Source organism: Malus sylvestris, chromosome 15 (assembly GCF_916048215.2).
Source record: "Malus sylvestris chromosome 15, drMalSylv7.2, whole genome shotgun sequence".
Taxonomy (NCBI): domain Eukaryota; kingdom Viridiplantae; phylum Streptophyta; class Magnoliopsida; order Rosales; family Rosaceae; genus Malus; species Malus sylvestris.
In genome coordinates, this window is record NC_062274.1 from 6,347,304 (window position 1) to 6,359,194 (window position 11,891).

Below are 11,891 nucleotides of genomic sequence, written 5' to 3' on the forward strand. Positions count from 1 at the left end.
CATATTAGACACTGAACACTGAGAGCCAGAGAATCCTTAACAGCCAACTCATCAGACCGTTTGGAAAGTAGTCTGTTATCTTTGGGAGTGAGAAGGTTCCTGGCCACGACCGCAGCGGTCATATCATTCTTCATCACGGAATCCCCAACGGTAAGAGGACCAGTAGGGGAGACGAAGGATGGGCGCCATATGTTGTCTGGAGAAGGCAGGGCTGCCTCTTCAACAAGGTTCAAGTCAAAACGACGGTCGGAGGGGCCAGACATTTTCAAAGGTGTTGAAGAGAGAAGAGGTCGGACAAATCAAGATCTTAGAAGTGCAAGAATGGAGCTTCTACTTGTGGATATTCAAGTGTGCTTGGGAACTTAATGTCAGCCCCTATAAAAATCTGCACTCGACGAAGCTTCAGAAATCGAAGAGGCGCCTGCTCAGAAATCGAAGAGGCATTTGCTTTCTCAAAAGCTGGGCTGCTTAGAGACCACGAGGGTCGATCTCAGAAATTGAAGAGGCGTTTGCTTTCTCAAAAGCTGGGCTGCTCAAAGACCACGAAGGCCGATCTCAGAAATCGAAGAGGCTTGCTTTCTCAAAAGCTGGGCTGCTCAGAGACCACGAGGGCCGATCTCAGAAATCGAAGAGGCACCTACTTTTCCAGCCTTGTCAGCACCTGTCACACGCACACTCAGCTTTGCGGAAATTATGGGCATTCTGTCGAAGATTTCTGGCGAAGTAGAAAGCACATGAATCGTACTGTTCAATCACCCACTTCCCACACGTAACAGTAGCTCATGGGTACCATAGATAACTTTGCCAAAGTTCTCTGACAAAGTTGAGACACGTGAAGCTTGCAGCTCCCACTACATCGCTCTGACCAAGAAGGGTAAAAGAATAGCAAAGAAACAACACTAACAAAGTTTAGACACATAAATTTTGAAGGTCTAGCTACCATATTATTACCCACAAGGGTAAAGAAACAGTACCACTGCTGGATAATTGGAAAGTCCCGGTGTGTCAACCTCTGTGCTTCGTGGCAAGGTAGACTAGCAAACATGCCAAACCTTTACTCACATTCGAGAAAACACTCCCAACAAGATTGCTTGCTCCAAAATCGAAGAGGCACCGCCCTCCGAATCTCGAGAGCCAGACTCCCAACATGATTACTTTCTCAAAAATCGAAGAGAGGGTAAAGGAACAGTACCACTGCTGGATAATTGGAAAGTCCCTGTGTGTCAACCTCTGTGCTTCGTGGCAAGGTAGACTAGCAAACATGCCCAACCTTTACTCACATTCGAGAAAACACTCCCAACAAGATTGATTGCTCCAAAATCGAAGAGGCACCGCCCTCCGAATCTCGAGAGCCAGACTCCCAACATGATTACTTTATCAAAAATCGAAGAGACACCGCTCTCCGAATCTCGAGAGCCAGACCCCCAGCAGGATTGCTTTCTCAAAAATCGAAGAGGCATCGTTCTCCGAATCTCGAGAGCCAGATCCCCGACAGGATTGCTTGTTCGAAAACCGAAGAGGCACCACTTTCCCAACTTCAAGAGCTGGATCTCCTTGGATAAAGCTTGTCTGTAATCTTCACACGCAACATCAGCTTTCCAGATACCACAGACCACTTTTTCAAAGTGCTCTGACAGAGTTAAAACATGTGAAGTTGGCAGCTCCCACTACCGTGCTATGACCAAGCAGGGTAAAGGAATAGCATTATTACTTGATGTTAGGGAGACTCCTATATATGTCGACCTCCATCCCCAACGGACAGGCAGACCTGCAAAAATGCTCAACCCTTCCTTCTATCTGAGAGGGCATTCCCAACGAAGCCTTTCGAAATATTCAGCTTTCTTTCCCCCCGATAATACCTCTGTAAACAAGCTATACTAGAGCAAGAATATCTCATATCATCAGGGTTAAAAGCAAGAGTATCCCATATCATGGTTGTGATGTTACGAGTTTGCCGGATGCATTGGGTGACTTGATATGTTTGAGGTATCTTGACCTGTCTTACACGCCTATCGACATGCTTCCTCGTAGGGCAAGTGGGCTTGTATCATTGCAGACTTTAAACTTAATTGGGTGCTACAATCTTCGCTATTTGCCTTTCTTGGGAAAGATGACCTGCCTCAGACATCTCAATCTAACTGGATGTGAACAATTAACTGACATGCCTGCTGGTATTGAAAGATTACATCAACTTCAGACATTGCCATTGTATGTCGCTAGCTTCAGCAGATCTGATATCCTTAAAACTCTGGACCAATTAAATCCTTTTCACAATTTGAACCTTAGTGCTCTGGAACAATTAAATCTTTATGGCAAGTTGAATCTAACACACTTAGAGACAGTATGGAATGCAGTGGAAGCGAAAACAGCTCGGCTAATGATGAAGAAAAATCTCGATTCATTGGGATTATACTGGGGAGCATACCAGCGGAGGTCCCAAGATGTGGACAAATCATTGGGGATAGTACCTAAACGCCGAGAAGCTTCAATGGTGGGATTCCAAGTTACACGTGCTGAAGAAATTCTCAACAGTTTACAGCCACCGAAAAATATAAAAAAGCTAGTTATAAATGGCTATCCAGGAATTAGATTTGCTGCTTGGGCTCTCCCGGAATATGTAATTGCAGTTGAAATTGCGAACTGCCAAAATTGTAGACATCTTCCAGCCCTTGGGAATCTTCTGCGGCTTAAGACTCTTTATCTGCATGGGATGCATGGCGTGAGGAGCATTGGTACAGAGTTCTACGGTGATGGTGCAGACATAAGATTTTCATCACTTGAAGAACTAACACTCAGTGAATTTCCCAACTTGGAAGAGTGGTCAAGCACAAATAGCCAAAATTCATTCCCGAGCCTGAGGAAATTAACCGTTAAAAGATGTCCCAAGCTAGCACATATTCCATCGCCTCAGTCCCTTCAACATCTAGAGCTGCAAGATTGTAATCCAACGTTGACGTCTGTAGGAAGTTTAAGTCTGCTTTCTGTGCTTGTTCTAGAAAACATACCAGGCCTACTCACTTTCCCAGAAGGGTTCATTGCATCAGCTTGTCTGTCTTCTTTGAAGATCTTGTCCTGTCCCAAGCTTCGTTCACTGCCTTTGCAGATCAGAAACCTTACTGCTCTGAATCATTGACCATTCGATGGTGCGAAGAGTTCTTCTCTCTGCCTCAGACTTTACAAAACCTCAAAGCTCTAGAGTCACTGGAGATTAGTAACTGTCACAGTATAATCTCCATGCCGGATGGTTGGATTGGAGGTTTGAGTTTACTTCGAACTTTGTCCATTGAAAGCTGCACTAATCTCACTTCTCTGTCATCAAGCTTGGAAAAGCTCGCGTTGCTTGAGCACTTGACAATTATGTTCTGTCCAAAACTTGGTTCTTTTCCAGAAGGTGTTCAACACCTCTCCTCCCTTCGAAGTTTGATCCTCCTGGGCAATCCTTGGTTTGATTCTCTTCCAGAAGGGTTACAAAATGTGGGAACACTGCACTGTCTCGAAATTGGTAGCTGCCCCAATCTAACTGCTTTGCCAGAATGGTTTGAGGGTCTTGATTCTCTTAGGTCCTTGACGATATCTGATTGCCCCGGTTTACAAGTATTGCCACCAGGTTTCAAGATTCTCACCAAGCTCCAACACCTCTCTTTTCAAGAATGCCCGGAGCTTGAGGAAAGATGTAAACAAGGTAGTGGTGAGGATTGGATGAAAATAGCCCACGTCCCACATAAGTTCATCGGACCGCCTCAAGCCAGGCAGTCCGGTGAAGCGAGCACATCTGGCAGCTGATCTGTTGCTTCAAACATCTTCTCAGTGAGCAACTTTCATTTCATTATCGTGAACAAGCTTTCATCATTATGGTAAGCCTGCCTCCTTGTGTACTTCTTTTTGATGGGATGATAAATGAATAGGTGAACACTGCTTATTTTGTAAAACAAAAAATCATTCTCTAATTAACAAAATCAAGAGAATTAATTAGAAGCCTTTTTTATTTTTGTGTAAACTGAAGTAATTGGTCACCCTGGCTCGTGATATTATTGTACAATTGTTTGGTCACCATGGCTCATGATATTATTGTACAATTGATAACAGCAGCATGTTTGTATCCACGGCCAAGAGGCAGCCGGTATTAAAGAGCTCACAGCTTTCCACTCTACAATGTACGTGATCTCATAAATTTTTTACAAGTGTCAAAGTTTCATGGCTAGAGCCCTTTAGTTTGAAGGATTGCTATTCAGACTCGCTTTGAGCGACTCTATGCAACATGTAAGCGAGTTTGGGTATGAGCCGCCCTCTCAAAGAGCAAGTCTGAATAGCAATTTAGCTTCATAATGTTTATAATGGAAGTTTGCCTGTTTTCAGTTAGTAGCAATCAGCATGAAAAGACACCACTTGATTCTACAATGGAAGTTGGAATTGTAAGATGAGGCAGTTATTAAGTGGAGGAATTCCCATACATGCCATGATACGAAGCTCTACATAATTTTGGGGTTTCCATCAAGTTTTGTTTGCTTTTTTCCCTCTCTTTAATGGCCTAATTACATATTGTATATATTAAGAATGTTGAAGAGCACTGTGATTGTGTGTTTTGTGTATCTCCTTTTCTTTTTGAAATACTGAGGTTTATAGCCTTGTGGGATTTTTGTAAAAACACCTTGTGTTCATAAGTCTTGAGTGTCAGAAGACTCCCCAGGGCTGGAAGATGTTCACAATTTTCCCAGTCGCAAGTTCAACTGAAATTACATTTTCTGGGAAAGCCCAAGCAGCAAATCCAGTTCCTGGATATATAGCCATTTATAACTAGCTTTTCCATATTTTTGTGTGGGTTGCAAACTGTCGAGGATATTTGTGACATCCCACATCATCCAGGGAAGTGATCCTTAAATGTATATTCTTATCCCTACCTAGCACGAGCACGAGGCCTTTTGGGAGTTCACTAGCTTCAGATTCCGTAGGAACTCCGAAGTTAAGCGAAAAGGAGGCCGGAGCACTCTCAGGATGAGTGACCCACTGGGAAGTTGCTCGTGAGTTCCCAAAAACAAAACTGTGAGGGAATGGTAAGCCCAAACAGACAATATCATACTACGGTGGTGGAACGGGCCCGGAAAGTGATGGTATCAAAGCCAATCCCTGGCCGGAATTGTGCCGACAAGGATGTCGAGCCCCTAAGGAGGTGGATTGTGACATCCCACATCGTCTAGAGGAGTGATCCTTAAATGTATATTCCTATCTCTACTTAGGCCTTTTGGGAGCTCACTGGTTTCGGGTTCCGTAGGAACTCCGAAGTTAAGCAAGAAGGAGGCCAGAGCACTCCCAAGATGGGTGACCTACTGGGAAGTTGCTCGTGAGTTTCCAAAAACAAAATTGTAAGGGAATGGTAAGCCCAAAACGGATAATATCATGCTACGGTGGTGAAACGGGCCCGAAAAGTGATCCACCCCGGATCGGGATGCGACAATATTTACAGCATGTTTACATTGTTGTGGCGTGAAGGGTGCGAGTTGTTCCAACATGCAAGCTATTGCCGGCAGCAATAAGCCAGTTAGGCCAACGGATATTGAAGCTTGTTGGCGTTTAGGTACCATCCCCAATGATTTATCCACATCTTGGGATATCGGGTGATATAGTCCCCAGTATAATGCCAATGAATCGAGATTTTTCTTCACCATCAGCCCAACTGTTTTCGCTTCGAATGCATGTCGTACTTCCTCTAAGCGTGTTAGATTTAATTGTTTTTACAAAAAATCCCGGAAGGGTATAAACCTGAATATTCGACAATAAAGGGAGATACAGAAAACATAAAATCAAAGTGAACTTCAACACCCTTAACATACAAGATTTAATTAGGCCATTAAAGAGAAGAAGAAAAAAAGCAAAGAAAACTTGATGGAAACAGCTAAATTATGCAGAGCTTCATATCATCACATGTATGGGAATTCCTCCACTGCCTCATCTTCCAATTCCAACTTCCATTGTAGAATCAAGTGGTGTCTTTTCATGCTGATTGAAAACAGGCAAACTTACTTTATAAAAATTAGTATATGAATTTGAAAAAAATGTGGATCATTGGTTTAGCCAATTCAGTAAGAATTTCAATCAAAAGTAAGTATATGAAATGCCCGCGAACCTTTTATATGAAGTAATTCGGTCAAACAGAAAATCTCCCTAAATTGGCATCACGACCAATGCTCCACATTTTTGTCACTATCAATGTTCCATATTTTGTCAAATTTATATACTAATTTTGATGGACTTCTAATACAAAAACCAAAGCTACAATTGGGTTATTTAGGGATCGATGCTCCAATCTATTGAGTTTGACACATATATGGTTCCTACGGAATTCAGTGAATATGTAAGAGTATCATGAATATTTAGAGACACAGTGAGAAAAAAAGAGACCAAAGAACTACATCATGCGCTGATATTAGTGGATAAACAAAATCAAACCCTAGAAATAAACGGGAAGGGGAAAGAATGAAGATGATAAGAAACAAGCACTAGATTATATTTACCTGTGCCATGAGAGTCCTAGAGAGTGGAAGGGTACACCAACAACCAGACCAAGTGGAGAGATGTCTGACTCTGAATCAGTGAGAAAACACAACAATTTTGGTCCATTTTTTCTAACTTGACCTCAATCCTGAGACTTTGAAATACCTGGGGACTTTGAAATTGCTGAGGACTTGAAAATTCCTCATCCAAACAGTCAGAAGTATAATTTGGGACTTTGAAAAATTCATTAAAGTATCATCGATTTGCGCACCCGCTTTCCGTGAAAGCATAAATGAAAATCATCATTGGCCTTAAGCGGAAATTCACTAAGCCCCCTAATCATTATTTGGCACTTTTTGTTTTTTTTTTTTAAATTATTAGCGATATAATTACACCATGGGTGGGGGATTTGGGTCTGTTTTTTCCATAAAAAAAAATTGGTTGAGGGATTTAGTATTGGTCATATCAACTATAATAACGTGATATCAAACTTGTTATTAACAGAAATCAAAACCATGACTTTTCATTTATAAGTGGAAAATAATACCACTACAAAGTGACATCATTATCTTTCACTTCTTCAAATTGTTGAGTCATAGACGGAAATTTGTTAGGTTTGTGATCGTAACATCATCATGTCGGTTATAAAGTATATATGTTATAATATAAATAAACGGCATGCTACCTATGCTCTTTTTCTTAATTTTTATTTTTTTATTTTTTTTGTGTGGGTTCGGTAGGCCTATATTGACTTATGAACAAGGTGTTTCTACAAAATGCCCAAAGGGCTATAAACCTGAATATTTCAACAAGAAAAGGAGATACAGAAAACACAAAATCACAGAGATCTTCAACATCCTTAATATACAAGATTTAATTAGGCCATTAAAGGGAGGAAAAGAAGCAAAAAAAACTTGATGGAAACCCCTAAACTACGTAGAGCTTCGTATCATCGCATGTATGGGAATTCCTCCACTTAACTGCCTCACCTTCAGATTCCAACTTCCACTGTAGAATCAAGTGGTGTCTTTTCATGCGGACTGCTACAAACTGAAAACAGGCAAACTTCCATTATAAATATTCTAAAGCTAAATTGCTATTCAGACTCGCTCTTTGAGCGGCTCATACTCGACTTGGTTATGTGTTGCATAGAGTCGCTCAAAGCGAGTTTGAATAGCAATCCAATCTATCAAGCTATCCATGAAAACTTAACACAGAAATTTTTTTATGAGAACATAAGTAAGCTTCACGTACGTTGTAGAGTGGAAAGCTGTGAGCTCTTCAATACCCGAAGCCTCTTTGCCGTGGATACAAACATGCTGCAATTGTTAATAGGAAGAAATGAGAACCATGTCACAAAACAAATCTCCAGAAACAGGTACAATTTTGAATTTTACAAGATATACAATAATATGTGGGTGGTGCTATCCACACACCGCTCACAAGGAATGCATGAAAAGTAAAAAAAGGGTGTGTGGATAGCACTACCCTAATATGTATGTTTCTAATTAATTGCTTTATGTTTTGCTAATTACTGAATGATTGTTCGTTTAAATTATGGATGTTTAATATGAGAGTTTAGTCATTAATAAACTAAATAATACTTGAGTTCTCACTAATCAGTACCAATAATTTAGTAAAGTTAGTATTGTAATGCTTACTTCCATGGGACATCACCAACAAGCATCCTGTCCCCTTCATTATCCTCATAGAGTAGAGTATATTCCCCACTGCCATGTAATGATTCAGTTTTTGATTTGGTCTCTCCCTTCTTGTCTTCTTTCTCCACGCCACAACAAACTCTTTGAGCTAAATATTGACATATAAAAAAAATAATAGCAAGTTAATAAATCACAGTTGTGAAACCAAAAAAATATCTAGTAAATAATATCAACAAATTAGTACTAGGAGCTGAGTTTCTACACACACAAAATAAATTAAATAAAAAATTAACCTGCAAGAAGACCTTGAAAGAGTTCATATATGGCAAAAGAGAGTTTCTCATAACTATCATAGGCTTTGAGGTTAATTTTTCTTCCGATGGGAACTCCTTCCATGTTGATCTTTACAAACATGTGGTGCTTGGAATAAGTAGTACCATCAGATTTTCCATTTCCCTCCTTCGAAGTTTCATTTGGTGACTCCGAATCAGCTGCCGGGTTTGCGAAGCTTGATGATGATGATCTGTTTGCAAGATTTTTCCTGGATGAACGGATCGGAGGCCACCCGACAACTGGAGCATGTACAATTCTGCTTTTACTGGGGTAGCAAAGAAAATAATAAAATTAGTATGGTATTTACTGAAGTATCTCTAGACTCTATATTTAATCATTCAACTCCACAACAAGAGCTAATTTCATGTCAACTACTCAACAACTTTGTACGCTACTACATGATAAATTTTACATTAATTAGCTGATCACATGCTTAAGATAAATTCCTATTGCATGACCATTTGATCTAGAGCACTTAGTCTCTATTTTGTTGAAGGAAGCTCTGAGTTCAAATCTCATAGACGACAATTGTTTGATATGTACAAAAATATTGATTCCCTCATCTAAACCATCTTTAGTTGAAGCAAATAAAGCAAGAAAAGATATAGAGTTGTACCTTTTCTGATCAGAGTCACGAGCTGCAGCTGAATTCGTAAGTTCAGAAGCACTAGCTGCAGGATTTGATGATGAACTGTTTGCCAACCACTTTCTCTCTTCTTTTTTCTCTTCATGACAGGCTCTTTTGGCTTCATGAGGAATATTGTTGTTGCAGCAACCAAGGGAGAGAAGTGACTGACGATCTTCTCCTCCAGGAGGACCCAGCCTCAGCTCCAGCTTTTTGTCTTCAGCTGCAACATACCCTCTCTTATTTGCTCTCACAACCACTTCTTCATTATTCTCACAAATCATATTATACAACTTAACCATTTCTATATATAGACCACGTTAACCTCTTCAAATCTCAAAATTTTGAAAATTGAAAACTGAAAACTGAAACGAGCTCTAGACTTTTCAAATTCCAAAGTAAAAGAACAAAAACTTCAAGAAATTTAAATCTGGGGTTTGTGCGAAACATGGAAATCTACTAAAGGAACCCAAAAACTGTTAAGTAGCTAGCCTTGAGAAGGAGATGAGTAGTACAACACAGTGGTTGTAGATAAGGAGATATATAGCAAATTCTTCCAATAACTTGCTTTTTGGAGACTCAGGTTGGACTAGTAACAGAGCACATGCAAGAAAAGGAAAATGTTTGGGAAGATTCCTTGTCTGGTATTTTAGACTCAAAAATATAAAATATAGTGTTAAAAACAAGTAACAACCGTGTAGGTGGAATAAGTGGCCGGTCACATATAGATGACACTGTGACAAATGACCGAGACAGCATTCAGCTCAACATACTCAATGTGCCTATATGTGCGGTGTGGGTGAGAGAGCGAGATAAAGATAGCGAGAGAGATGAGTCTGGTTATTGAGAAATTTTCATATTATGACATGAATGTGCGATATAGTTGATGTCTCACTTCTATTATTGATAAATTAAAATATACATGCACTATATTTAAACAAAATAATAACAATATGTGACAGTGTTCTGAGAACATAGAAAAAATTTTGTTGCTTATTATTCTCTTCCTTGAAAATGGAAAAAGGGGGAGAAAACAAAACACATGCCTACAATTTCATCTGGGAGCCACCCAACTTGCCAAGGCGTTGTCTTTTTGTTACCCTTTTTCTCATAGTGCATACCACATAAGCCTGGCTGATAGACGAAATGACATCAATCAGGTGAGGATGCACAACCGTCCGTTTTGTTAACTTTAATCAACTTCACAACTTAATTAGATGAATATAAATTTAATGAGGGAGGTTTTAAGATTGTCAAGGCTCACACTTGGGAGAAATATAATTATGTGTCTGACTAGTTCGCGTAAAGAAAATGATAGATACGTGATTGTATAGGGTTGAGGATTTAGGAAGAGTATTTAATTAATTAAAATTAAATTTAAGTTGTGCCTATCAGATATAAAGATATGGGGGTCATTACTACATTGAAGCACAAGTGATACTGACTTGGATTAGAATTGAAGGAACAGTCAGATATATGCCGCAGTAGCCACAGCACTATTTTGTATATTCATGGAGAAGACTTCCTAGTTACCAAAAAGTAGTGGTCCTTCAACTCCACTAGCTAAGCCACGCAAACATGTGCTTGTAGAAATACTTGCATGCTAATTATAGTCACACTTAGATCTTAACAACCTGGTTAAGCTGGTTTAAGACTCACATAATTGCATTTTGTACTATTTATATAGAGATTTATGCCTTTTACACAAAAAATTCTTAACTAATTTTTTGCATTTGTTTCTCATATACGTGACATGATAGATGAATACCAAAAGATATACAATCGATTACATATCTCATTCTCTCTTTTGCGCATGGCCTTGTATTTGATGGGTTGGGTTGGTGGGGAAAGCCTACCTTCGATTACACCGTTTTTTGAACTGTGCTTTTCATTAAATTTTGAATTTGTTTGTTCTTGGAAGAAAGCAACTTATGATCAAATGTTCAATGAATGTTGCACATAGGGCAAAGTCGTGATGATCATCATTTGCAAGGCCACCCTTTTGCAATTTCCATAACAAGAGGTGGCTAGTGGTGGACCCCTACATCCCACTTAGATTATCATCACTGCCCTCAATCGGTCAAGCAATCTTGACAAATCCCAACTTCACTTTAGGCTCTTTTTGCTTTCTGCTCTCTTCATATTCTTCACCCTTCTTGATTGTTGTTATCATTGCAAGTTTTTCTGCGCTCTAACAAACTATCCAACATACCAAACCAATGCTCTTGATAAATGATGCACTCATATATATGTTCGAGCAAAGAATCTTCTTTGTGCAGGACTTTTCGTTCCTTTTTTTTAGAAGGATGAGCGAGTCAATAGAATTTCACTTATGTTCAATTTCATTTAACTTTCATCTTTTGTGTTAATACGGTTGATGTTTTAAAGGAAGGTTAGATATTAAGTTTGTCATGTTTACGATGAAGAAGTTAAAACATAAATGATTAACCAATTTGAAGATTGAGACTAAAAAGTATTAAACTTAAGCCCTAAATGTTGATTATGCATCCTAAATAATCAATCACTTTCTTAAATAAAATTACAGTTGAAGAAGATTGAGAAGTGATATTTTATCGAGAACCAAATATTGTGTAAAAAAGAACTTTACATATGAAGTATAATACATATATATTCTTGCATCTTTGTATTCATGATATGCACATTATTTGCTATGATGGTGACCGTGATAAGTAGAAGGCCTTGGAATATTACTTCTCCATAATGACTAAGACATTGAAAAATCATATATACCAATGAGACTCGTCACTCCCTTCAAGTCATGA

General features: G+C 39.3%; 2 protein-coding genes across 6 annotated transcripts; one reads left to right on the plus strand and one right to left on the minus strand.

The window, feature by feature from the left end:
• The first annotated feature begins 1,741 nt into the window (after positions 1–1,741).
• LOC126603852 (putative disease resistance RPP13-like protein 1) lies at positions 1,742–4,750 on the plus strand. Of its 4 annotated transcripts, none has more exons than XM_050270840.1 (3): positions 1,742–3,854; positions 4,087–4,274; positions 4,357–4,750. In XM_050270840.1, the coding sequence occupies exon 1, from the start codon at positions 2,018–2,020 to the stop codon at positions 3,131–3,133; it is 1,116 nt and encodes a 371-aa protein (XP_050126797.1). In that variant the 5' UTR covers positions 1,742–2,017; the 3' UTR covers positions 3,134–3,854; positions 4,087–4,274; positions 4,357–4,750. The 4 variants fall into 4 exon arrangements, with proteins under 4 accessions (XP_050126797.1, XP_050126796.1, XP_050126800.1 ...); XM_050270839.1 differs by having other exon boundaries at positions 4,087–4,154; XM_050270843.1 differs by having other exon boundaries at positions 4,090–4,274.
• Positions 4,751–7,255: 2,505 nt separating this feature from the next.
• LOC126603853 (auxin-responsive protein IAA2-like) lies at positions 7,256–9,728 on the minus strand. Of its 2 annotated transcripts, none has more exons than XM_050270845.1 (5): positions 9,100–9,728; positions 8,456–8,748; positions 8,151–8,298; positions 7,744–7,808; positions 7,256–7,539 (listed from the first exon to the last, which is right to left on the minus strand). In XM_050270845.1, the coding sequence occupies exons 1-5, from the start codon at positions 9,408–9,410 to the stop codon at positions 7,481–7,483; spliced, it is 876 nt and encodes a 291-aa protein (XP_050126802.1). In that variant the 5' UTR covers positions 9,411–9,728; the 3' UTR covers positions 7,256–7,480. The 2 variants fall into 2 exon arrangements, with proteins under 2 accessions (XP_050126802.1, XP_050126801.1); XM_050270844.1 differs by having other exon boundaries at positions 8,444–8,748; positions 9,100–9,723.
• Positions 9,729–11,891: the final 2,163 nt, after the last annotated feature.

Excerpts from the sequence above, each read along its gene's own strand:
- LOC126603852 (XM_050270840.1), top strand. The coding sequence starts at position 2,018 with ATGCTTCCTCGTAGGGCAAGTGGGCTTGTATCATTGCAGACTTTAAAC.
- LOC126603853 (XM_050270844.1), bottom strand. The coding sequence starts at position 9,410 with ATGGTTAAGTTGTATAATATGATTTGTGAGAATAATGAAGAAGTGGTT. Across the intron at positions 7,809-8,150 it reads GTTGGTGATGTCCCATGGAA|CATGTTTGTATCCACGGCAA; the intron begins GTAAGCATTACA and ends TAACAATTGCAG. Across the intron at positions 7,540-7,743 it reads ACAGCTTTCCACTCTACAAC|TTTGTAGCAGTCCGCATGAA; the intron begins GTACGTGAAGCT and ends GCCTGTTTTCAG.